We start from the raw sequence: 26,119 nt of genomic DNA, 5'->3' as shown, positions 1-26,119 counted from the left end.
CCTAACTCCAATACTAAATGCATTGACCAGTAAAGGCAACCATACCAAATGCCTTTCACTGCCCTGTCTATCTGGGACTCCACTTTCAAGGAACTATGAATCTGCACTCCAAGGTCTCTTTGTTCAGCAACACTCCCCAGGAACTTGCCATTACATGTATAAGTCCTGCCCTGATTTCCCTTTCCAAACTGCAGCATTTCACATTTATCTAAATTACACCCCATTTGCCTCTCCTCGGCGCCTTGAGCCATCTGATCAAGGTCCTGTTGTACTGTGAGGTAACCTTCTTTGCTGTCACTACACCTCTAATTTTGGTGTCGTCTTTATTACCTCTAGACTTAATTATTCTAATGCACTCTTAGCCGTAATTCATCTTCTATTATCAATAAAACTGGAGTCATTCAAACCTCTGCTGCCTATACCCCGACTGGCACCAAGTTGCTATGCTTGCTAATCTACATAGCCTTGGTTCCTTGCTTTCAAATCTATCCATGACTTCAACCCTCCCTGTACATGTAACTTATTCCAGCTCAGCAACTCTCCAAGTCCAATTCTGAACTCTTGAGCGTGGAGGACATTAATCACTGCAGAGTCGATGCTATTGTGCTCAGTTCCTAAAATTCTAATTCCCTCGTTGCCTCCTCTTCTGCTTTCAAGATACACCTTAAATCAATCTTTGACCAATTTTTTAGTCGTTAATATGTGATTCTGGGTCCAATTGTTTTATAATGCTCCTGTGAAGAACCTTGGACCATTTTACTCAGCTTAAAGGAACACTTGTTAAATTCATGCCAGATTTCAAACTCTAGTGAATGGAAATGGAGTGAAATTGGACTTCAGTGGTACCACAAAGTTGGCAATAGCAAATCGGCAAGCCATTTTACACCTGGCTTGACTTTCTTTACAATGGATCCTGGCTAAACAAACATACAAGTGAAAAGAGAAGAAGGGTCCAGACCCGAAACGTCAGCTTTCCTGCTCGGCCTGCTGGGTTCATCCAGCTCTACACCTTGTTATCTCATATACAAGTGAAAAGGCTTTTCTTTTTGAACCATCCACAAGGTATCTTCTAAAATATCAGACACTGCAGCTAGTCAGTCGTTTCAATCAAAAAGCAATATTGCAGCTATAGTCCTAGAGGGCTGCTCTCTCATGAGAGAGGCATGACTGGCAGTGACCTGACCTGAGATTAACTACACCTCAAACAAGGGGCAAGGTTGGGAAGATATGACCTTCATGAGCCAACTCAGCCAGTGTGGAAATTGAACCTGTGCTGCTGGCATCACTTTGCACTGCAAAAGAGCCATCCAGCCAACAGAGCTAACTAACTCCCTGTGTGTTGAGCTAATCAGAAACAGCTAACAGCAAACTAATATTGACTTCAATGTTATGGACAGATCAGTGGCACGGTATGTGGATGTGCCAATCCAGGCTGAAGCCTTTTTCCCACTATATTTCACATTGCGAGCCCCAAAGTTCAGTTGTGCTCTCCTAAGACACTGCTCGCATGGACTGGCCAAAGGTGTTAATGGGTCCCATCAAAAACATGTGTTTCATTTCCAGAAGTGAGCTGACCTGTTGTGCATTTTAAGCATTTTTTTTTCCTAAAAAGGGACAGGCTCAAAATCTTCGCATTGTACCTCTTTGCTATTTTATTATAATTGTGAGAATTCATACCACTTTACCAGGTTTTCTATCCATTTACCTGGCCTAACGAAAGAGGCACGGCGTCTTGTGTATGAGTCCGGCCAATTTTAATGATGTCAGCAAAATCCTTGGCTTTCTCCTCAAGTGCATCATGTAGCTTCTGCAGTCCAGGCAGCAGCACTTCATGGACTTCCTTAGCAGCTGCAATGTGCATAGCAGTGGGGAAAGTGTCATTCGAACTCTGGCAACGAGGGAAAGAAGAGGCATAACAGTTAAACGTTGTAACAATACACAATCATCTTTGTAAGTTATATTTTCACGTAACTTTAAACTTTACACATTGTGAACAATTTCAATTTGGAAACAACTACAATAAAATAAAATTGAACTTTCTAGTGCATTAAGGCTGTTTCATTTCTGAATGAACCCTCTCCCACGATAAAGAGAAATATATTTCCTATTCCATAAGATGACAAATAATGTTTAGACAGAATAGATATTATATTGCAAACTGCCATCACTCTTTTCCCGGATCGTGACAAGGAAAAAAAAAAATAAGCTTTATACTCCAAGAGCATTGAACTGAGTTCTAGATAAGTACCTGGCTCTTGTTTACATGATCATTGGGGTGCACAGGATCCTTGCTGCCCAGTTTACCTCCAAGAATCTGAATTGCCCTATTGCTGATCACTTCATTCACATTCATATTTGTTTGTGTTCCAGAGCCAGTTTGCCATATCACCAGAGGAAAGTGATCATCCAATTTCCCGTCAAGCACCTGCACAATAAATACAACAACAAACCTCATTTTCAGATTCTTGTTCCAAGTAGGCAAGAGAGCACCTGTTTTAATTTATCTGAAAGAAAATCAAAAACAATATATGGTCACAGTACAGCATGAAAAGCATAGAACATTACTCAAATCAGGGGTATTGGGGTTTCTAAATGGAATAGGTATTTGTTGCTATGATATCAGATATTGATATTTTGTGGTGCTAATCAAACCTCTTTTATCAGCAAAAGTATACAACTGTTACTCACTTGTCAGCACTGTACAGAACTGATGTACAACTACAAAGCACTGTCCACTGGCTATAATACAGTATTACAACGACTATCCAGACAAATGAATGGAAAGAAAAATATTTCAAGGTTTTCAAGACAAAAAATGTTTATAATCAAAGTTTTATTTTCAATTCTTAAAGTGCAATTATTCACTGTAATGGTGCTACCATAAGCCAATTACTATCTTCTCCAAGACATTTCCAGTGTTAAGAATTTTTCTTGAAAGGCCAGGCAGATAAGAGAAGCTGACTACAATTAAAATTGCAACAGAGGCAGACCAGTGCAGCAAAAAAAAAGGCAAGATACATTATATCTTTAAGCCTGCAAATATCTAGACCAGTGATTTGGAGGTCAGTACTGATTGTTTGCATTCCAGAATGCTTAGTAGCTAATTTCCAATGAAATATAAATCGAAAAATCCAAAAGCCACAAATTGACTATTTTCAATGAAGAGAATTCTTAAATCCATTACATTGGTCCAGTGGTATTATCAATAGACTATTCATCCAGACTCAAGTAATGTTCTGGGGACCTGGATTCAAATCCCACTAGATGTGGAATTTTATAATAAAATAATACAATAATAAAAATATGGAATTAAGAGTCTAATGATGATAATGAACCGTTGTCGATAGTTAGAAAAATCCATCTGGTTCACTAATGTTTTTCAGGGAAGGAAACGGTCATCCTTATCTGGTATGGCCTATATTTGACTCCAGACCCACAGAAATGTAGTTGACTCTTACTGCCCTTTGGGCATTAGGGATGGTCAATAAACGTTGGTCTGGCCAGCAACACCCACATTCCGAAGAGTGAATAAAGAAAATTAAACATTGATAAAACAGGATTACAGAAGTAAACAATATGCACTACACCTAAATTCAGAAGAATTCAAGTGTATATTCATGTTATTCTTAAAAGATATAGTATTAGGTCTTTTGCCTCCAGTAAGACACCCCAACAACTTTGCATCATAGTGTTGCAATTGTACTCGATATCATTTTCATGTCACAGAGTCAGAGTCATAGAAGCTCAGTCCAACTGCTCTGTACTGACCAGACATCCCAATCTCACCCAGTCCCATTTGCCAGCATATGTCAATTTCTGAAAACCATTGAGTGAGTTAGCAGAACAGAATAAATAATGTGAACTTTCAAGGTGCAGAGAAGCAGGAAGTCCCTCTCCACATTAGATATCACTGGGCTGACTCTGTAGCAAAAGAGACACAAAATGAGGTATTCACATGCTTGTAAAATGAGTGCTATTGCAATAAAATAATTAACATAGTGAACTACACAGACTCTTCAAACAGGGACGGATGGTGACTTTGAATAGAAATTGTTTTGTCTTATTTCTATCCTAAGAAGGCATATTATGAGTTAAGACCACAGTGAGGGTCTTCCCCAGTACATTTAAAATTCTATCTCTAGGCACTCAATGGAAGGCTGTTGAGAGGATTCGATGGAATAGATGCAAAAGATGCACACATATCTCTCACTCTGCGAATGAACTTTTCCATATTAAAATATTTTAAATTCAGCTCAGAGGGCACAGGTTCCATTAAAAAATGTTATGTTTCTTTTTATTCATTTTGTGGGATGTGGGCGTCGTTAGCTGGGCAGCATTTATTGCCTATACCTATTTGCTCTTGAGAAGGTGGTGGTGAGCTTCCTTCTTGAACTGCCGCAGTCCACCTGCTGTGGGTTGAGCCACAATGCCATTAGGGAACAAATTCCAGGAATTTGGCCCAGCGACAGTGAAGGAATGGTGATATATTTCCAAGTGAGGATGGTGAGTGGTTTGATGGGGAACTTGAAGGTGGTGGTGTTCCCATATATCTGCTGCCTTTGTTCTTCTAGATGGTAGTGATCATGGGTTTGGAAGGTGCTGTCTGAGGATCTCGGGTGAACTTCTACAGTGCATCTTGTAGACAGTACACACTGCTACTACTAAGCGTTGGTGGTGGATAGACCGGATGCTTCTGGATGCAGTGCCAATCAAATGGGCTGCTATGTTTTGGATGGTGTCAAGCTTCGAGTGTGTTTGGAGTTGCACCCATCCAGGCAAGTAGCGGGTATTCCATCACACTTCCAACTTGTACCTTGTAGATGGCAGACAGGCTTTGGAGAGTCAGGAAGTGAGTTATTTGTTGTAGTATTCCTAGCCCCTGACCTGCTCTTGTAGCCACTGTGTTTATGTGATGAGTCCAGCTGAGTTTCCGATCAATGGTAACTCCTAGGATGTTGATAGTGGGGGATTCAGCGATGGCAACACCATTGAATATCAAGGGATGGTGGTTAGATTGTCTCTTGTTGGTGATGGTCATAGCTTGGCACTCGTGTGGCACGAATGTTACTTGCCACTTGTCAGCCCAAGTCTGGATGTTGTCCAATTGCTGCTTTGGATATGGACTGCTTCAGTGTCTGAGGAGTTGCAAATGGTGCTCAACATTGCACAATCAATTACGAGCATTCCCGCTTCTGACCTTATGATGGAGGGAAGGTCATTGATGAAGCAGCTGAAGATGGTTTGGCCTAAGACACCACCCTGAGGAATTCCTGCAGAGGTGACCTGGAGCTAAGATGACTGACCTCCAACAACCACAACAATCTTCCTATGTTTCTTGCCACTGGAGAGTTTTCCCTTGATACCCAGTGATTCCAGTTTTGCTAGGGCTCCGTGATGCCACACTCAATCAAATGCAACCTTGATGTCAAGGGCTGTCACTCTCACCTCACTTCTGTAATTCAGCTCTTTTGTCCATGTTTGAACCAAGGCTGTAATCCAGTTCAGAGCTGAGTGGCCCTGGCGGAACCCAAACTGGGCGTCACTGAGCAGGTTATTGCTGAGCAGGTGCTGCTTGATAGCACTGTTGATGACACCTTCCATCACTTTACCGATGATCAACAGTAGACTGATGGGGCAGTAATTGGCTGGGTTGAATTTGTCCTGCTTTTTATGTACAGGACATCTTGGGCAATTTTCCACATTGTCAGGTAGATGCCAGTGTTGTAACTGCACTGCAACAGCTTGGCTAGGGGAGTGGCAAGTTCTGGAGCACAAGTCTTCAGTACTATCGCTGGAATGTTGTCAGGAACCTCTGGTCGTTGCAGTATCCAATGCCTCCAACCGTTTCTTGACATCACGTGGAATGAACTGAATTGGCCGAAGACTGGTATCTTTAATACTGGGGACCACTGGAAGAAGCCGAGATAGATCATCCACTCGGCACTTCTGGCTGAAGATTGCTGCAAATGCTTCGGTCTTATCTTCTGCACTGATGTGTTGGTCTCTTCCGTCATTCAGGATGGGGATAACGTGGAGCATCCTCCCCCAGTGTGTGGTTTAATTGTCCACTTACCACCATTCATGACTGGATGTGGCAGGACTACAGAGCTTAGATCTGATGTTGGTTGTGGGATTGCTTGACTCTGTCTATCACTTGCTGCTTATGCTGTTTGGCATGTAAGTAGTCCCGTTTGGTGGCTTCACCAGGTTGACATCTCATCTTCAGGTATGCCTGGTGCTGCTCTTGGTATGCCCTCCTGCACTCTCCACTGAACCAGGGTTGATCCCCTGGCTTGATGGTAATGTTTGAGTGGGGATATGCCAGGCCATAAGGTTGCACATTGTGCTGGAGTACAATTCTGCTGCTGTTGATAGCCCACAGCACCTCAGGGATGCCTGGTGTTGACTTGCTAGATCTGTTCTAAGTCTGTCCCATTTAGCATGCTGATAGTGCTACACAATGGAGGTTAATGCCAATGTGAAGGCGGTACTTCGTCTCCACAAGAACTGTGCGATGGTCACTCTTACCGTTACGGTCATGACCAGATGCATCTGCAGCAGAAAGATTGGTAAGGGTGAGGTGAAGTATGTTCTTCCCTCTTGTTGGTTCCCTCACCAACTGCCACAGACCCAGTCTAGTAACTACGTCTTTTAGGACCCGACCAACTCGATCAGCAGTACTGCTGCCAAGTTACTCTTGGTGGTGGACGTTGAAATTCCCCACCCAGAGTACATTTTGTGCCCTTGCCATCCTCAGTGATTCCTCTAAGTGTTGTTCAGCTGAGGGAGGATGGTACATGGTATCAGCAGGAGGTTTCCTTGTCCAAGTTGAACCTGAAGCCACGAGACCTCATGGGGTCCACAGTCAATGCTGAGGACTCCTGGGGCAACTCCCTCCCGACTGTATACCACTGTGCCGCCACTTCTGCTGGGTCTGTCTTGCCAGTGAGACAGGACATATCCAGGGATAGTGATGATGGTGACTGGGACATTGTCTGTGAGGTATGATTTAACAAGTATGACCACGTTGGTTGACTAGTCTTTGATTCAGCGCCCCCAATTTTGGCACTAGCCTCCAGATGTTACTAAGAAGGACTGTGCAGGTCGACAGGGTTGTTTTTACCGTTGTCTTTTCTAATGCCTAGGTTAATGCTTGATGATCCATCCGGTTTCATTTCTTTGAGACTTTGTAGCGATTGGTACAACTGAATGGCTTGCCAGGCCATTTCAGAGGGCAGTTGAGAGTCAACCACATGTTGTGCATCTGGAGTCGCATTTGGCCAGACCAGGGGAGGATGACAGATTTCCTTCCCTGAATGACATTACTGAACGAGATGAGTTTTTCCGACAATCGTCAATGGTTTCATGGTCATCAGTAGATTCCAAATTCCAGATTTTTATTTTTATTAAATTCAATTCCACCATCTGCTGTGACAGGATTCAAACCTGGGTCCCCAGAACATTATCTCTGGATTAATAGTCTAATGATAATAACGCTAGACCATCGCCTTCCCAACCCTCCATTAAGATAAATTTTATTACAAAACTATCTAAATTTTCTTGCAATAATTAAGTGGGGTTCTGGCAGGATTTACCATGTTAAAAGGTACAATAACTTCAGTCAAATAATACCTGGTACCCATAACAGTGCACTACTATTTTACATGGAGAACACAATTTAACGTAACCTTCTCTGTGCAACTGCAAACTAACTTAATCTGGCTAATGATAACATTTAAAGTTTCTCAGTTTAAGTATGTCAGGCATTTTGGTAAAGATAAGCAAACAGCAAGAAAAGGAGCAAATTTTCCTTTTACTCTCATTTTAGAGTGCTTTCTCATCTTACACGCTTCCCAGAGCTCCAAGAATTCCAAAGCAACCCTGTAGACATTTCAGTGCACCCTTATCCTAATGTTGCAACTGACCATGGTCTGTCCCTGTGCTGGCAAAGCCGTTTCCACTGCTGTCTCTGACCTCGATTACAATCCTCTTTGTTTCTCTCAGCTTGCCAACTCAATTGTGCTGGATCGTGTCTTGCTGCCCCTTGGAATGCATCATAGCGTAAATTATAAACCCGTACCCCTCAGGCTGTTCCTACCTCATCAGCTGCCTTTATAATGCTATCCGCAATCTTTGGATCCAAACCATATTCCATGTTCACTTCTGCAGCAGCTCGCTTCAGAATGCCAAAGGCTTTTATTACTTGGATCTGTGAACCAAAATAAAAAGATGAAGTAACATCAAACATCTCTCTCTCACCGCCACTCCCCCCACCCCCACCCCCCTGTTTCTCCTTTATTCACTAATAGAGAGGAAAGTGCCTAGGAAGTGCACATTGATTTGTTTACCAAAATATGTACTTTCCGCAAATCTTAACTTTACATCAGTGACGGATGATCTATTGGTAATTCAGTTGGGCAATTAGACTGGAATGCAAGCAGAAAGAGCTGAATACTGCAGAATGGAGGACTCTTCAACTGCACTACCCACTTGCAGCTTTGCAGTGGGGAAAATCTGAGGTCTCAATGAGCTTACTGAGTCACAAACAAAATCATGCTCACTGGATTCTAAGTCATTAAATCTTCAGCATTTCACTCATGGCCTAATCAGATCTTTTCAGGCTTCTGAAAGGGAAAAGTTTTATATGAAAGGAAAAAAAAGTTAAAAAAAAGTGTCCGAATAAAAACCTAAACCTAGTCTATCTGTTCAGATGAGCTCAAAAATATTCCAATTCCTTCAAAGAAGGCCTGATCAACATACATCCCCGCACTGACGAGGTTCAACTACTATTGGTCATTGCCATTGAGTCACAGCACGGAAGCAGACACTTCGGTCCAACACGTCCGTGCCAAACAGATATCCCAATCTGATCTAGTCCCATTTGCCAGCAGTTAGCCCATATCCCTTTAAACCCTTCCTGTTCATTTACCCATCAAGATGCCTTTTAAATGTTGTAATTGTACCCACCTCCACCTTTTCGTCTGTCAGCTCGTTCCATACACGCACCATCCTCTGCGTGAAAGCTACACCTCAGGTTCTTTTTAAATCTTGCCCCTCTTACCTTAATCCTATGCCCTCTGGTTTTGAACTCCCCCATCCTAGGAAAAAAAGCTCATCACCCTATCCATGCTCATAATGTTATAATCATCCACAAGGTTACCCCTCAGCCTCCGACACACCAGGGAATAAAGCCCCAACCTATTCTGCCATGCCCTATAACTCAAACCCTCCAGTCCCAGCAATATCCTTGTAAATCTTTTCTGCACCCTCTCAAGTTTAACAATAATCTTTCCTACTGAAGGGCAACCAGAACTGTCCGCAGTATTCTAAAAGTAGCCTCACCAACGTCTTGTACAGCCACATCCTAACTCAAACCTTCATTGATTGGAATATTGAGTGTTGGTGGTACCTTGGTCTGCACAATTGGCTCCCACATTTGTCTACAAAACAGGAACTTCATTTAAAAGTACTTCACCGACTTTGAAGTTTTTTTCCTTTTATCTCTCTCTCTCTCTCTCTCTCTCTTTCTCCAAGCTGCTTGTTGGTAGATACCGAGAAAGGACAATGGGCAATTACCATTACAAGCACAAGTCCTGCAAAATTTTCAAATTTAAGGATCACGTACAACAGCAAAGAAATGGTAATCCACAACAGCCTTCGCACCCCAGTGTAATTAAACATAAGGAAAGCCATTCTGCCCATCAATCCAGAATAATCCGAGATAAAGCACAGAACAGTGAATCTGAGTAACTTATGCCACTGAGTTCTAAAATACACCTGACATGAGGTAGACGTTATGCAGACGTTTTAGTTGTTTTCCTGCATATTTAATACAAACTCACACACTAACTCCAATTTATACACTTAAACAGGTGTTAAACTATCATTTCCTTTTTAGTAAAAGAGTGCATTACAGAACATTCCCAAAGTGCTTCACAGTCAATGACATACTTCTGGAATGTAGTAACTGTTGTGATATAGAAGATGTGAAAGCCAATTTGTACATAGCTAGCTAACACAAACAACAGCGTAATCAGATAACGTTTAATGATGTTGATTGATAGTTAAATTTTGGCTAGAGCGCTGGAAATAATTCCTTTCCTCTTCTCTGAAATAGTGTCATGGAATCCTGTATAGGGAAAATAGGGTCTTAGCTTAACATCTCATCTGAAATGATAGTAATAACTGCCAATGCTGGAGTCAGAGATAACACAATGTGAAGCTGGAGAAACACAGCAGGTCAGGCAGCATCAGAGGAGCAGGAAAGCTGACGTTTCGGGTCGGGACCTTTCTTCAGAAACATCAGCTTTCCTGCTTCTCTGATGCTGCCTGACCTGCTGTGTTCCTCCAGCTCCACACTGCGTTCTCATCTGAAAGGATGCATTGTTTCAATACTTCACTCGAGTGTTAACCTTGACTTTGTGCTCAAGCCCTGAAGGGGGACTTGAACTCACAACCTTCTTACTCAAGACATGAGGCACACTGATACTGATCCACAAGATCTCTTGAAAATAGTATAATTATTTGTTGTTTTCTTAAAGGAAAGTCAATTATTTTCAACCTGCACTACTTAATTTCCATGTGGATCATTTGCTTGCATTATAGCCATATAAACTAGAAACATTTAGTGCATATTTAAGTGCCACATCATTATCATTGGTGCATGAGATAAAATTAATAAACACCAAGTATTTGTTTAAAAATGAAGCACATTTAATCACATAAAGTAGTTGGAAAAACCTCACAAAGAGATCAGTTTCAATTTCTAAGACTTTTGCCTGAAGCTGCAATGAGATGATTCCTGCTACTATTCTATTTTCTGTAAATCAGTTAGAAGTCTGACCAATTACTGCATGTCCAGAGGCTTGTAACAAGGCAAGCAAACACTCGTTTGGTCCTTACAGCAAGTGAATTAGAAATTAAAATACAATTCACTACAAAGGATGTGGGGAAGGGGGTGGGGGTTAGGTGTGGAAAAGAGAGGGCAGGGGGGAAGAAAGAATCAGACAAAAATTACAAGAACCAATGATCGATATTTGCTTTAAAAATTAAAATTTTGCCAATTAACTTACTGGCATCCGCTCAGACATCCCACCAATTTTGAAGTTCATCATTGATCTAACTGTCTGGGCTCCATAGTATTTGTCATTTGGCACCTTTAGTTCACCAAAGGTATCATATTCGATTCTGTAGACTTCCGAGCTTTCCTAGGTAAGAGAAACAAGCAGAATGTTAATTGTTTGAATTTTACAATGTATTTATAGTAATAATTCCAATAATAATAATAAACTTTGAAACGTCATTGAACATGACGCATATCTAAGTTTTAGAAATTATGGAAAATTGAAATTAATTGATCTTTTTAAACCTTCTGTCATTTGCAAACAATGACTGTTCCAATAAAGTGATTTTCCTCTCTACCAAAGAAGAGCTTACATTTAGATTTAGATTTTATTGTCACATGTACTCCAAATACAGAAGTACAGGAATACAGTGAAAAGTATATAGTGTCACCATACATGGCACCATTTTAGGTACCTAGGTACAAACCTTATATACAAAGCAGTAACAGAAACAGAGTTAAAACATTAAGCATTGCTTCATAGAATAAGTAGAAAAATAAAGAAACAAGGTAATAGTTAACATTAAAGACTTTTGTAGTTTAAACTAAGAAGATAAAGGAATAAGTGAAAAATTCAACAGGCTTTGATTAGTCCTCAGCTTATCTCGCTCTCTGGGAGATCTCAGCTGTTTTATTGAGCATTTATTTAGCACCTTTAACATAGAAAGATATTCAAAGGTCTTTCACAAGAGCCACGTGCTACCTTCCTCAAGCCACAAAGAAAATCAAAAATTTGGTCAAAATTGTAGGCTTTAAAAATGCTCCTCCAATAAGAGGGAGGGGTAAACTAAAAGGATTGGGATGGGAATTCCGGTAGAGAGATGTGCCTGAGAGTAATAACATTGGGCTGATATTGTGTCTTCCAAAAAGAATTGTATCAGTTAGTCTATCCTCAAAAACTTTAAATATTACTCCACATTCTGCCCTCTCATCATTTTGTACCAGTAGTTATTTTTCAATGGCTTTAATTTGTTTTTTCCCCCCCACATTTTATCATTATCTGAAATTACATTTTAAGGCATTAGCTGGAACTTTTCAGTGACAAAGCACTGAAATGTTGCATTGTAAATCAACAAACACATAATGAAATGTTTGAAAACATTTTTTAAAATGCGAATGATTAATAAAAATATTTTTTCCAACTGCTTCGGTGTTAGATTAACAGCAAAACTTGAACCAGTTGTTCTTTGTCAAATAATACAATCTTAAAACAAATGGGTGTAGAAATATTAGAATGCTGACTCAGCACAATCCCCACCCCCTGGACTAGAATGAGAAGGTCAAATAACAACAGTGTTGAGCAACCAGCTCAGATCAATTTCCAACCTGCCCTGCGACTAAATGGTAAGTAAGTAATTTTCAAATATGAGTGTTGCAATCTTGGATCAATCACAGTCAAGCATTAATTCCACTACAACTGAACGCAGCAGACCAAAGTTCAGACAATAATATCCCACTGCACTGCATGAAAATATACAAAATTCTGGTGTATAACATAGCCCCAACTTAGTTAGCTCCACATGGTGATGGCTATGAACTGTGGAACTTGACCACATCCTGGCAGGAGTACTGAAATCTATGTACCAGAGTTATCTGACCCCCACTGAAACCCCACCTAAAATATTCCAGTCACCTGTGACAAACTGACATTAGAGATAACAAGGTGTAGAGCTGGATGAACACAGCAGGCCAAGCAGCATCAGAGGAGCAGGAAGCCTGACGTTTCGGGCCTAGAGCCTTCTTCAGAAAAATTGACACACTGACATTGTCAGGTTTGTTTCTAAGGAGGTGCTCTAAACAGATTCTGCCCTGCGACTAAAAATACTGATCACTAACCCTTGATGATCCTACTTTTTCAGTATACAGTACTGCAAAGAAACATCTTCATGTGTGTTGTTTCAATGTTATTCAACCCATATCATTATGCATAAAAGAAATCTCTTTACTGGCTGACCAAAACTATTAATTATGAATCAACCATAAATTTTTCCTCCAAGATTGAACCTATGTGCTTCCAACTCAATATTCAGTTCTAATGTCATCACTTTATAGCCTAGTTGACAACAACTAAATGATCCTGAATTCATTATTAGATATTCTGAAATGCTGAAAATTCTACGCTCTGGAAAAGTATAGAGCAACGTTGTTTTTATTTAAATCTAGTTAGATGTGGCCAATGTCTAGGTCAGCACTTATTGCCCAACCTGAGTTGCCATTAAGAAGGTGTTGGTGGACTGCCTTCTTAAGCCATTGGCAGTCCATTTGGTGTAAGTCCACCATAATGTCTGTTAGGCAGGCAGTTCCAGGATTCTGACCCAATGACACTGAAGGAATGGTGATTGGTTTCTAAGTCACATTAGTGAGTGGCTCAGAAAACAAGAAGCAGGTAATGATGTTCCAATGTAGCTGCTGCCCTTGTGCTCCTAGGTGCTAGTGGTCATGGGTCTGAAAGGTGCTAAGGAGCCTATCTGAGCAATGCATCTTGTAGATGGTGCACACTGCTGTTATTGGCAGTAGTGACGGAAGGAGTCAACGTTTATGGGTTAGGGTGCCAATCAAACAGGCTGCTTTGTCCTGAGTAGCGTCAAGCTTCTTTTAGTACTGTTGAGCTGCATTCATGATGGAAAGTATTCCATCACAATACCAACTTGTGCCTTGCAGATGGTTGACAGACTTTGGGTTATCAGGAAGTGAGTTACTCACAGGCTATGAATTCTGCTGAACTACTCTTGAAGTCACTGTATTTATATAGCTAGTTCAGTACAGTTTCTGGTCATTGATAATATCCAAGATGTTGATAGTAGGGGATTCAGTGACGGTGATGCCATTGAGCATCAAGGGGCAATGGTTAGATTCCCTCCTGCTGGAGGTGGTCTTTGCCTGGAACTTGTGTGGTGAGAATACGACTTGTCAGTCCAAGCTTGGATATTGTCCAGGTCTTTCTGCATTTGGGCATGGAGTTCTTCATTATCTGAGAAGTCTCAAAACGGTATTGAATAGTGAGCAATCATCAGTGAACATCCCATGTCTGACCTTACAATGGTGGGAAGGCTATTGCTGAAACAGGTGAGGATGGTTCAGCCCAGGGCACTATCCTGAGGAAGATCTGCAGTAATTTCCCTGAACTAAAGTGACCAACCTCCAATAATCAGAACCATCCTTTGTGCCAGGTATGACTCCAAACAGTGGAGAGTTCTCCGGGTGATTTCTATGGACTCGAATTTGGATGGGATCCTCAATGCCACACTCCGTCAAATGCAACTGGATGTTGATCCTGAAGAAGATCTGCATTTCAATGCAGAGAAGCGGGAGGTGATGCATTTTCATAGGAAGAACATTGAAAGATAACATAAAATAGGGGGTACAATTCTGAAGGCGGGCAGGTGATTCCAGGAGCTGAGGGACCTGGGTGTATATGTCCAAAGATCATTGGAAGTAGCATGACAGCTAGGGTGAGCAGCAAGCATGCCAGTATTCTCAGCTTTATTAACAGGGGCATGGAGTACAAGAGCAAGGAGGTGATGCTGAACTTGTATGAGACATTTGATAGACCTCGGCTGGAGTACTATGTTCTGTTCTTGATGCTACATTACAGGAAGGGGTGAACACATTGGAAAGAGTGCGGAAGCAATTTACGAGAGTGATTCCAGGGATGAGAAATTACAGATATAAGGACAAGCTGAACAAGTTGAACAAGTTGAAACTGTTCTCCTCAAAATAAAAGAGCTAAGAGGAGATCTGATTGAGGTTTTTCAAAATCATGAGCAGTCTAGATATAATAGATATGGAGAAATTGTTCTTGTTATAAAAGACAAGAAAAATAGGCACAGATTTAAAGTGACCTGCAAAAGAAACTGGTGGGTGGGGGGAGAGACGAAGTGAGGAAAAACTTTGTCACACAGCAAATAGTTAGAATATGCAATGCACTGCTAGAAGTGTGATGGAGGCAGGTTCAATTGAGGCATCCAAGAGGCTATTGGATGATCATTTGGATAAAAATAATGTGCAAGGGTACGAGGAAAAAGCAGGAGATTGGCACGAGGTAATGATGCACATTTAATGAGCTGGTGTAGGCATGGTGGGCCAATGGCCTCTTTCTGCAGCGTAACACTTGAGATTCTGACCCAATTCTTCAACTGATATGGTCTGCCAAGGCTCAAATTTCACGTCCAAACTAATCCAGGAACTCTTGTGACCCACTGGAAGGCTGCAGTGTACCAGTCAGTTACAGGGTTCTAAGAATGGCATCAGCAGACCCTAAAAGCAATGATCAGGATACATTACCACAAGTAACACCACGACTGGGAAAAGGATTTTCTTCTGTTTGCCACCAGGGATTCATCCAATGTGTCCACCAGGTTACTCCATTTGAATTAGTTTATGGGTAACATGTGCAAGGGCCTCCACAACCACTCAGGGAGAGATGTCTTTTAAATAGAACAGAAGGTCTTTGTAGCAGAGTTCTGACAGCAACTCTTCTGAGAATGTGAAGTGGTCTGAAAACACTTGAAAATCTACTGAACAGTGATGAAACAAGCAGCAGACAAATCATGCCACCAACACTAAAGGTATGGTTCTATGACCTGTACAGAGTAGCAAAGAAGCCTGCGACAGTGAATCTGTTTGAAAGCCTGGATTGAGGAAAAAAAGCAAAGTTGCTCTCATGTCAACTAATAAAGCAATACCGCTGCCAAGAACGGGACGGGCAAGTTTGTCCCATTGTGATCAACCTAGAGGATGAGGGTTACAGCAGGGATACATTGAAAGGAGGCATGAGGGAAGCCTACATTGAATGCTATAATGCCTAGCAAACAGCTACAGGTCATTACAGATAGTAGGAACTGCAGATGCTGGAGAATCTGAGATAACACGGTGTAGAGCTGGATGAACACAGCAGGCCAAGCAGCATCAGAGGAGCAGGAAGGCTGACGTTTCGGGCCTAGACCCTTCTCTACACCGTGTTATCTCAGCTACAGGTCCTTGTTCGCTCACTTAGTTACAAAGTTGATTTAACAGGATGGATCGCTGTATTTAAAAACATAAATAGATAGGTCAGGTTGCACCAACCTTCTTAACACAACGTAGATGTGGGAGAGATCGCTTCCATAAGGCAACATTCTTATTGACTGGACCCAGACAAGTTGGCTCAAGTTCAGGAGGAGATTAACCGAATGCTGGGACATCAACAAATAGAGCCTAGCAGCAAGTAGGTCTCTTTGTGACCAGAGCCAGCTCCTAATTGACACCCCTTCAGCTGGATGATTGCATAGATAGTAATGTAGGTTGCTTTACCTACTCTTAAGATAGACTTACTTTAGGGGTGCTGGATTTTCCAAAAAGGAAAGCTTCATCGTCATAACTCTGGACGGATTATGCCAATGTCAAGTTATGCCATTCAGAGTCCAAAATGCCTCAGCAATTTCTTAAAGGTTGATGAATCAGATAATGGCAACTTACCTCATTGCATCGTGTACCTACAGGACCTCCTCATGTACAGCAACATGTTGGGAATTGCACTGAAAGCAACTGGGAGCCCGCTTCCAGAAAGGTTAGCTGCCTAATGGTCAATCTTGCAAAGAACATGTTCACTTAGGCCCAAGTTGCCTATCTAGAACATAGTGAGCCAGCAGCACTACCTAAGCTTCAAAGATAGAAGTAACATCACAGTTCCCCATTCCCACAACAAACAGGAAATTGCATGCGTTCTACTGACAGTTCATCCTGAACTTCATTACAGTAACTGCGCCATTGCCAGACCTATTACAGAAAAGAGCAGAAAGGTATTATGGACTGAAAAATGTGAAACTGCCTTTGGAAAGCTGAATGCCATTTTAATAAGCAAGCCTACAAGCAGACAACGCCAAACATTAAACAAGTATTTAAGGTAGGCAGTGTTTGCTGATACTCACGACTGTGAGCAACTATGCATGCATGTTAATCCAGACACATGAATAGAATTTACATGTAATGTCATATGAAAATTCAGTACTGTGCATATGCAGGCAAGTGCTTTTGAAACGGGATTTAGCAGCTGGCAGTGAGAACACAGGACAGGAAAGGAGATGGTATAGAAAGGGATATAGGGAAGGGGTGGTAGTGAAAGGAAGGCATGAGGAAAGGAAAGTGGGGGGGTTCTTAGTGAAGGCCCAGGCCTGGGGAGGGGATGGTGATGAGGCATCAGGACCCAAGCCCCACCATCTTCTTGTACACTTTGCTGAAGCAGGGTTGATCCTGGCTTGATGGCAGTGATAATGGGGAAAGTGCTCGGTCTTGAGGTTGCAGATTGCTTTTGAGTACAATTTAGCTCCTGCTGACAGTGGTCCAAAACACCTCATTGATGCCCAGTCTTGAGATACTTAATCATTCAAAATCTATCCTATTGAGCACAGTGATAATGCCACACAACACAAGGGAGGGTATCCTCAGTGTGAAGTCTGGGACTTTGTTTCCATAAGAACTGTTGCTGTGGTCAGTCAAACGGACAGTGTTATGGACAGATCCATCTGCGCTAGTGAGGATGCAGTCAAGTATCTATTCCCCTCTTCTTAGTCCCCTCACCACCAGAGCATTATCAGGCTCTCTTGATTACTAAGAACATGTATTGTTTGCAAATCTTAAAAAATACACACTGAACTTTGCTTGAGTTGCAAATGGGCATTTCTGTCTATTTCAGAAGTCTATTCTTTGGAATTTAAATGTACAAAACCAGAACTACTACTTAACAATACAGCAGGCTGGTCTGGATCTGTGCGGAGAGCTGACAATCTGGGTTTTACAATTCATCCAAACAGAAAATCAAGCAAAATTATCCATTTCGTAGACTTGTACACAAAGGAAAACAGTGGTAGCACTGCCTCCTTAATCAAGTATTCGGCCAACAGTTCCAACATTTTGTAAGGGTAAAATGACAATAAAAATGAGAAATCTATGTTGCAAAAGTTTGTACTGCAATAAACCTGAAGATAACAGCAACATTCAAGGCCTTTTTGAGCAGCTAACTACGTTAAAAGATCATTTAGCTGACAATAATGCAAGCCTGATAGATTGATTTTTGAACTAATTTTCCAAACTGTCATCAGTTTCCCATGTCTGTTAAAAGGGTTGAAGTTATGAACACATCTTGGATCTACTCCAGTTCTGAACCCTTTCCTATATATTTGCACACAAACATATATATAAACAGTTCAACTGGCTAATCTCCAGCTTTTGTTGCTGTCACTCCATCTTCCCACGGGAGGAGATTTTTGCTTTGTCTTCTTTCTAGACATATAGCTTGATTATTCAAACTTTCTGCCTCAAGTTCTAAACAAGCTATCTGCCTTCGTTTATAAAGAAAGTGATAGATATGTAAAAAGTCCAATCGACAGGATTAAAAACTCTAGTATCAGAACAATTATTCAATCTCTCTGCTAAAAAACATGGGCAGTAACTGATCCACAATAATTTTAAAAGGGACATAGATACGTATTTAATATTGCAACATTTCTTAGAAAAATATAAAGTATATATTGTACCATGTGTTAGTGAGGCCAGAATTAAGAAGATAATATAGTTGAATGTGTGCCAAAGTGCTGGTGTAGGAGGGAGAGTTTCAAATATCTGGATCACTGGTGTCTCTTCCAGCGCAGGAGGGATCTGTACAAGTGCGGGTTGAACCGAAAAAGCAGGGGCTCCAATATCCTTGCAGAGAGGTTTGCTAGTGCCGCTTGGAAGAGTTTGAACTAGTGTGACGGGCAGTGGATCAGCATGTGGAGTGGTTGAGAAGGTAGAGATTCAGTAAATCTAATGGAAAGAACAGGCAGGTTAATGAACAGGCAGGACTGGCAGTTTGAAATATACTTACTTTGTTGCCAGGAACAGGGAAGACAGACAAGCTTACAGCCTTGATTAGTAAGTGGAACTACGAAGTTGTAGCCTTTAATGAAACTTAGTTAAGGGCAGGACTGGCAGTTTAGCGTTCCAGGGTTTAGATGTTTCAGGCATGATAGGAAGGAATGTGAAAAGGTAGGGGAGTTGTATTACTGATTTTAAGGAGCATATCACAGCTGCACTAAGAACCGACATCTTGGAGGGCTCATCCATCAAGGCCATGTGGGTAGAATTTAGAAATAAGAAAGGTGCAATCACTATGATTGGGTTACTCTATAGGCCTCCCAATATCCAGCAAGAAATAGAGGAACAGATATGTAAGATCATGGAAAGATGTAAAAACAACAGGGTTTCTGCAGTTAACTTTCCAATACTGAATGGGACTCCCTTACTGCCAGGGACGTAGATCTGGCAGAACTGTTAGGTGCATCCAGAAGGGTTTCTTGAAACAAAATGTAGATAGTCTGACTGGGGAAGGGGCCATACTAGACCTTGTATTCGGGAATGAGTCTGGTCGAAAAATCAAAGTTTCAGTGGGGGAGCATTTTGGGTACAGTTATCATAATTCCATAAGTTTCATGGTAGTTATGGATAAGAATAAGACTGGTCCGCAGGTGAAAGTGCTAAATTGGGGCAGGTCTTGTCTCACAAATTTGTTTGAGTATTTTCAGGAAGTAATGAAGATGATTGACGAGGGTAGGGCAGTGGGTGTTGTCTACATGAACTTTACTGAAGCACTGACAAGGTCCCCCATGCTAGTGGTGTCTTAAGTCACATGGGATCCACGGTGAGTTGGTAAATTGGATATTAGTCATTAGAAGACAGAGGTAGTTGTGGAGGCGTGTTTTTCTGACTGGAGGCATGGGACCAGTGGTGTTCAAGGATCAGTACTGGGACCTCTGTTAATTGTAATATATGTAGGGTTGAAAATATAGGTGGTCTGATTAGGAAGTTTGTAGATGACATGAAACTTAGTGGAGTGTGGGCAGTTTGGAAAGTTGTCAAAGGATACAGCAGGATGCTGATCAGATGGAAAGTTGAGAGGACAAATGGTAAATGGAGTTTAAGCCAGCAAAGGTGATGCATTTTGAGGAGTCAAATGCAAGAGAAAAATACACAATAAATGGCAGGATCCTTAGAATCATTGATATACAGAAGGATCTTGTAGTTCCCTGAAAATTTCAACACAAATGAATAAGGTGGTAAAGAAGCATACAGGCTGCTTGTCTTCATTGGTCAGGGCACTGGATATAAAAGTTGGCAAGGCAGGTTACAGCTGTATAAAATTTTAATTAGGCCACATTTGCAGCATTGGGTGCCCACACTGTAGGAAGGATGTGGAAGCTTTGGAGAGGGTGAAGCCAGCACGTTGGCTGGATTAATATGCATTAAGCTATAAAGTGAGGTTGGGCAAATTTGTTTGTACTTGTAACCTTGGGCGGATTCGAAACATGAAGGGTGAAACTGGAGCTGAAATCCATGTGGGTTAAGTCCGAGTCATTGGCTGTCACTGAGAAAGGAAACATGGCTGTGAAACTGTGTTTTGGCAAACACATCGTCAGACACAAACTTGGATTGTTTTTGTTTGAGTGTTGGAGGCTGAGGAGTGATCTTATAGAAATATATAAAATTATGAGAGGCATGAATAGGGTGGAAATGACAAAAACTATGGGGGCGTTAAGGTGAGCGGGGAAAAGAGTTTAAGAGAGACATGCAAAGAAATTTTCCTTGTACAGAGGGTAGCGGGTGCCTGGAAAACACGGCCAGGGGAGGCGGTAGAAGCAAATACGGTAGCAATGTTTAAAAGGCATTTAGACAAACATGAACAGACAGGGAATAGAATGACACAGACCATGTACAGACAGATGGGATTAGTTTCGAATGGTATTATTTTTCTACGTTAAAGTAAATGGTTTGGCGCGGGGTGGGGGAGATTGGTGGTGCTAAAAGCAACTACAAAAATTCGGCATTATTTTTTTTTAAAAATAGTATCGTACACTTCTCCAAAACCACAGATCTACAAATGTCAAAGCACAACGTCATTCTCTGCAGGAAACCTACTAGTGAAGAAAGATGTCTGCATCCTGTTTTATCCACGTTAGCTTTCCTCGCTATGGTATTTTTACGGAGATTGCAATACATTTTCCCAAAACCGGCGGGAGGAGAGAGAAGGCAACGGCAAAAAAAAAAGAAAATAATTTAAAAATCCTGCCGTGTATCGTTCTTGCTTCAGATATGAAAATGCTGAGGCCTAGTGTTTTCCTGCTCAAGGAACCACGGGGTTGTAAACTAAATCAAATAGTTTTTTTAAAAAAAAATTCCACCCTCGGAAAATATGTCATTGAAAGTTAACATAAAGCGGGACTGGGAAATGATTGTGAACACACAATGAGGGGGACTGTCTGCCCTCAGGTATCCCCAGTTAAGTTGCTGCTCTTCATGAGGAGGGGTCACCTTGTCCAATGGAACGTTCCCCGGAGAAACCCTGGCAACCCCGGCCGGGCCTCAAGCGGGAGGTAGGGAGGGAATTCCTGCAGGACGGAAAAGTGCAAAACAAAAACACACACACACAACCAGAACCCACAGCAGAGTTCTCCGGTGGGTGGAATCAACCGAGCCTATCATGCACTTCCACCCGCTTGCAATTAAAAGCCCCTCACTTGGAGCGAGGCCGGTCGGCGTCTTCTCCGTGAATTGCACTCACCATTCTTTTGCAGATTGCAACAGCAGCGACGACGGGCTCTAGGCTACCGACCGGGAATGGAGGGGTTCGCGCTGCTGGGGTTTTGCTGCGGAACCGATGAAGGTATCGGAGAATACGGAACATGTTGAGGAGCAAGGCCGGGGAGGGACCAAGGCGGCACACTGGGAGAGGCCAGATTGTGGGGGGGGGAGGCCACCAGAGGGAGCAAAAGTACGTAGCAAATTGCAATCTGTCCAGTATTTGCTACCTGAAGTACTTAACTGGATTGAAACCTGAAGATTTGCTTCCCCACCCCATCGAAAAAAATGTAAACATGATCATGTTTTTGTTCTCAGATTCGGAACTGTTAGTTGCATGTTTGAATCCGGACTTTGTGGTTTTGCCCAATTGCATTATTAATGAAATTCTAAAGTCGACAAAGTCTCATTATTGCTACCGTGGATGGAATTAGGTTTATCCTGATTGGAGACTTGCATGAAAGGTTTTGTGAAATGACAGGTGTATTTTGTTCTGCATTGCAGTCATTACAGTTGCAAGTTATTTCTTCAAATTTAGCAAAATAAATGTTGAAACATTTGACCAATATTGGGAAGGCGAATACTGCTCTGATTACTCAATATGAGAATGTTTTGTCCAAAGTAAAATTATCCACTTCCCTCTGGTAGAATATGCCAGTTTTGACCATGTTGTTTAACCACTTGCATGGAGGAAGGAAGTATAGTTCCTTCAAGAAGGGTCACAGGATTCGAAACTTTAACTCTGCTTTCTCTCCAGATGTTCCAGACCTGCTCAGTTTCTTCAGCAATTTTTTAATAGTTTCTTTGATAATGGACATAATCTCTCATCGCCTCCCTTCTTAGAATAACACAAGACGTTAGTTGATCATACTTGTGTCTGAGAAAATATTTTGAATATGTTTGAAGAAACATCTGTTCAGAGATATTATTACGCAGGACAGTCCAACTGGAGCACCTCAACTCCTGTTTATTTCCTGTTTTCGTCTCTTTTTCCTCTCCCCTTTTTCCCCTCTTGATATTCTCTCCTGAGATAGAGCGGGCTGGTGACCCGATCGGGATGGGGACAGTTTTTGGACTGGGGCTGGTCTGGGCAGTCAACGGCTTGCGAGCCCGGGCAGACCATGTGTGGAAGACCCCTGCACTGATCTACTGAAAGACTGTAATGCTTACCTTCTTAACTTTGTTCTCATTTTTTCTAACTTATGCTATGAACAACTGTAACGTAACTTCTTTCCTTTCTTTTTCGCTTTGTTTTTGTATTTTGTATCTGAGACTTGTACCTAGGTACTTTGTAGGGGGTGACATTGTAAACTTTTACTGTACTCCTGTACTTGAGTACACATGACAATAAAGAAAATTCTATATTTTAATCCTGTCTAAAATCATGGACCAGAAAGGTTCTGCTCACTGTTTCTCCTCAGATTGTGCTTGATATGCTGAGTGTTTCAAGCATTTTCTGTTTTTATTTCCAATTACCCCTGCATCTGGAATTCGGAGGGGGACAGTCAGTAGTTGCAAAATTACTACCAGTTCTGCGGGTTTAAAGGTGAACGCTTTTGCTCGCAAATGTTTACTTAACTGAAATCACCGCGATATGAGTTTGTGTCGCTTTGGAAAAAGACAGGGGAAATATACGTTTGGCCAATGAGGTCTGGAGTTTCAGAAACGTTGATTCCATTGGAAATAGACAGAGTGGTGAAACATAGTCCCAGAGTGAGGAAAATTCAAGACGACTTTTGCAATTGAAGCAGGAGAAATCGTCTCGTCTGCAAAAATGTCATCGCGATCCGGTTCAACAACTTATGCTGGAGAGGAGACAAAGAGAGTGGCGATTGTTGGTGGTGGCTTAGTAAGGACTTTTTTTTCCTCTTTTTAAAAGAGGGAATCAAGTATCTGTTTGCACTAAATCAACGAATGTTTTCTTTCTGGCTGATTGTCGCCGCATGCGAGGGTCAAAGTGCAACTTTAATGTCAGACCTCAAATCTAGTGAATCCGAGGTTACGCTGAATCGAACAAATCATCTTTAATGTGAAATTCACATGCATAAACCTGAGAAAATTGTAGAAACGTTGCAGTCGCAATGGATTGGGTGGGGGAAATGTAGTATTATCTGAAATACGTATTTTCTCTTTTTTTTCCATGTTTCCACTATGAATTTCCCAAACTCGATTTTAACAGACAGTGCTATGTATTAAGTCAGTTTACTCGTCTTTGACCCTTATCCCTCAATACCCTTACCACTGAAACTATTAAAGTTTCGACGATGTCATCTACTATTGATCCATAGACCACCATTTGAAAGTGAATTCCAGTTTTTCACTACCTTGCGTGCACAAGTTATACAGCACGAACACAGACCAGTCCATTCACCCATAATCCCACTGATTTCATATCAAATTGGATAAACTCTTTAAGATTACGCTGAGTCTTGCATGACAAATGTCTAGAAATTGTTCCAACCAAAAGCCGTACAATTTTGCTTATCCAGTTCTTGTATAATAAAGCAAAATCAGACGGTGCATTTTAAAGATTTTTTTCACCAAGGCTACTTAGATAGCATCTTCCAATCCCATGACCACTACAATCGAGCAACACAAATGTACCAAATAGATACGGAGCACCAACTACTGCAATTTCCCCTCCAAGCCTCTCCCAGTTCATCCAGACATTCAAAATATATCGGTACGTTCAGTGTCACCTGGTTAAAATCCTAAAACTCCTTCTGATGGCGTTGTGCGACTACCTATTCTAGATGGACTGCAGTGGTTCAAGAAGGCAGCTCACCACCACCACCTTCTCAAGGGCAGTTAGGGATTGCCAATAGACGCTGGCCCACACTCCATGAATGAATTTTAAAAAACTGTTTTCAATTTTAATTTTGTAGTTTTATCAATTTATTTAATTTGCTCAATCTCTGACTTTGCTGCAACTGTTATTTTGAGGTTTACATTGCGTATCATTCATCGCAGCAATTAATTTGTCTGAATATTGCTGTAATTAAACAGACCTTAGTTTAAATGAAAGTGTGCTGTGTTCACTGATCTTGTCATAAAAATAATTATCTATAAACGTTTGGGGTAGCTATATACTGCATTAATTAGGACAATATGAACAAATGCACCTGTCTCTCAGGCAAGCTAATAATTGATTGTAGCAGGATCAACAGTTGCATCAGATATTGAGATCTGTAATCTACATGAATAGGAATAATTAACCAATTAACCTGAGCATGGATGGAGACTGGCTAACTAATAGAAGGCAGCGAGTTGGGATAAATAGGAAATTTTCAGGATGGCAGCCTGTAACTGTGGAAACAAACGTAGAACCATTAAAACAGTAGCTTGGCTCGCTATTAAAATAACCTCAAAATTCAATGCTCCACTTGGCAATAGAACATTGTCTTTGGATATCCAAGTCATTAAGGCATATTGTAAATAATTATGGGCCTGGCACTGGATCCTTATGACACTCCTCTCGTTACAGGTTGCCATTTTGAAAATGTCCCCTTACCCCAAATCTTTATTTTTATTAGTTAGACAATTCTTCATCCATGCTAATATTCTACAATCAAAACCATAGACTCTTATATTGTTAAGTAGCCTTATGTGTGGCACCTTTATTGAATGCCATTTTGAAAGCCAAATATATTACATCTACTGATTTCTCCTTAATTTGTTGTGCTTATCACCTCCTCAAAGAACGCTAATAAAATTGTCAGGCATGGTTTCCTCTTCATGAAACCGTGCTGACTCTGCTCGATTTTATGTTAAGTGTTTCTAAGTACCTTAGCAGTACATCCTTTATAGTAGGGGCTCTAGCATTTCTCCAATGTCTAATGGTAACTGACCTGTAGTTACCTTTTTTGCCTCTCTATTTGAATAGGGAGTGTCTCATTGGCCGACTTTCAATACTGTGGGAATTTTCCAGAATCTAATAATTATTGGAAGATTACAACAAGTGCATCCATTATTTTGGTAGTTACTTCCTTTAAAATCCCAGGATGTAAACCATCATGTCCAGGAGACGTTTCAGCTTTTAGCCCCATTAGCTTCCCAATTACTGTTTCTCTAGTGATACTAATTGCATTTGTTTGTTCCATGCCTCTCCCCGACCTTTAGCGTCTTGATTGTTTTGTATGTTTGGAATGCCAATAGATTCCTACATAATGAAGAATGATGCAATATGTTTATTAAGCTTCTCTGCCAATTCCAGCTTTCTCATTATTATTTTCCTTGCCTCATTCTCTAAGAGGCCTGTGCTCACTTTGGTCTCTCTTTATACATTTAAAGAAGCTAATACAGTCTGTTTTTATATCATGTGCTAGTTTGCCCTCATAGTTTATTTTCTTCATCCCTTTCGTTTTCGAAATGTTTTGGGTTTTAAAACTTTTCCAATCCTCTTGCTTA

General features: G+C 41.2%; 2 protein-coding genes across 3 annotated transcripts in view; one reads left to right on the top strand and one right to left on the bottom strand.

The window, feature by feature from the left end:
* fh (fumarate hydratase) overlaps positions 1-21,886 on the bottom strand; it is a 40,541-nt gene extending 18,655 nt beyond the window's left edge. Inside the window, exons 1-5 of one of the 2 annotated variants that reach the window (XM_020512585.2) lie at positions 21,696-21,886; positions 11,073-11,207; positions 8,099-8,209; positions 2,249-2,425; positions 1,706-1,888 (exon numbers count right to left, since the gene is read on the bottom strand). In XM_020512585.2, coding sequence (XP_020368174.1) covers positions 1,706-1,888; positions 2,249-2,425; positions 8,099-8,209; positions 11,073-11,207; positions 21,696-21,818 — 729 coding nt within the window. In that variant the 5' untranslated portion in view covers positions 21,819-21,886. Of the gene's footprint in view, positions 1-1,705; positions 1,889-2,248; positions 2,426-8,098; positions 8,210-11,072; positions 11,208-18,636; positions 18,900-21,695 lie in introns of those variants that run through there. The other variant, XM_048600899.1, reaches the window with a different exon arrangement.
* A 1,539-nt stretch (positions 21,887-23,425) lies between these two features.
* LOC109913109 (kynurenine 3-monooxygenase) overlaps positions 23,426-26,119 on the top strand; it is a 58,888-nt gene continuing 56,194 nt past the window's right edge. Inside the window, exon 1 of the mRNA XM_020512583.2 lies at positions 23,426-23,561. Within this exon, the coding sequence (XP_020368172.1) occupies positions 23,487-23,561 (75 nt within the window). The 5' untranslated portion in view covers positions 23,426-23,486. The remainder of the gene's footprint in view (positions 23,562-26,119) is intronic.

The sequence above is a fragment of the Rhincodon typus genome, chromosome 9 (assembly GCF_021869965.1).
Source record: "Rhincodon typus isolate 14 chromosome 9, sRhiTyp1.1, whole genome shotgun sequence".
NCBI lineage: Eukaryota > Metazoa > Chordata > Chondrichthyes > Orectolobiformes > Rhincodontidae > Rhincodon > Rhincodon typus.
This window is presented reverse-complemented; position numbering and strand designations above follow the sequence as displayed.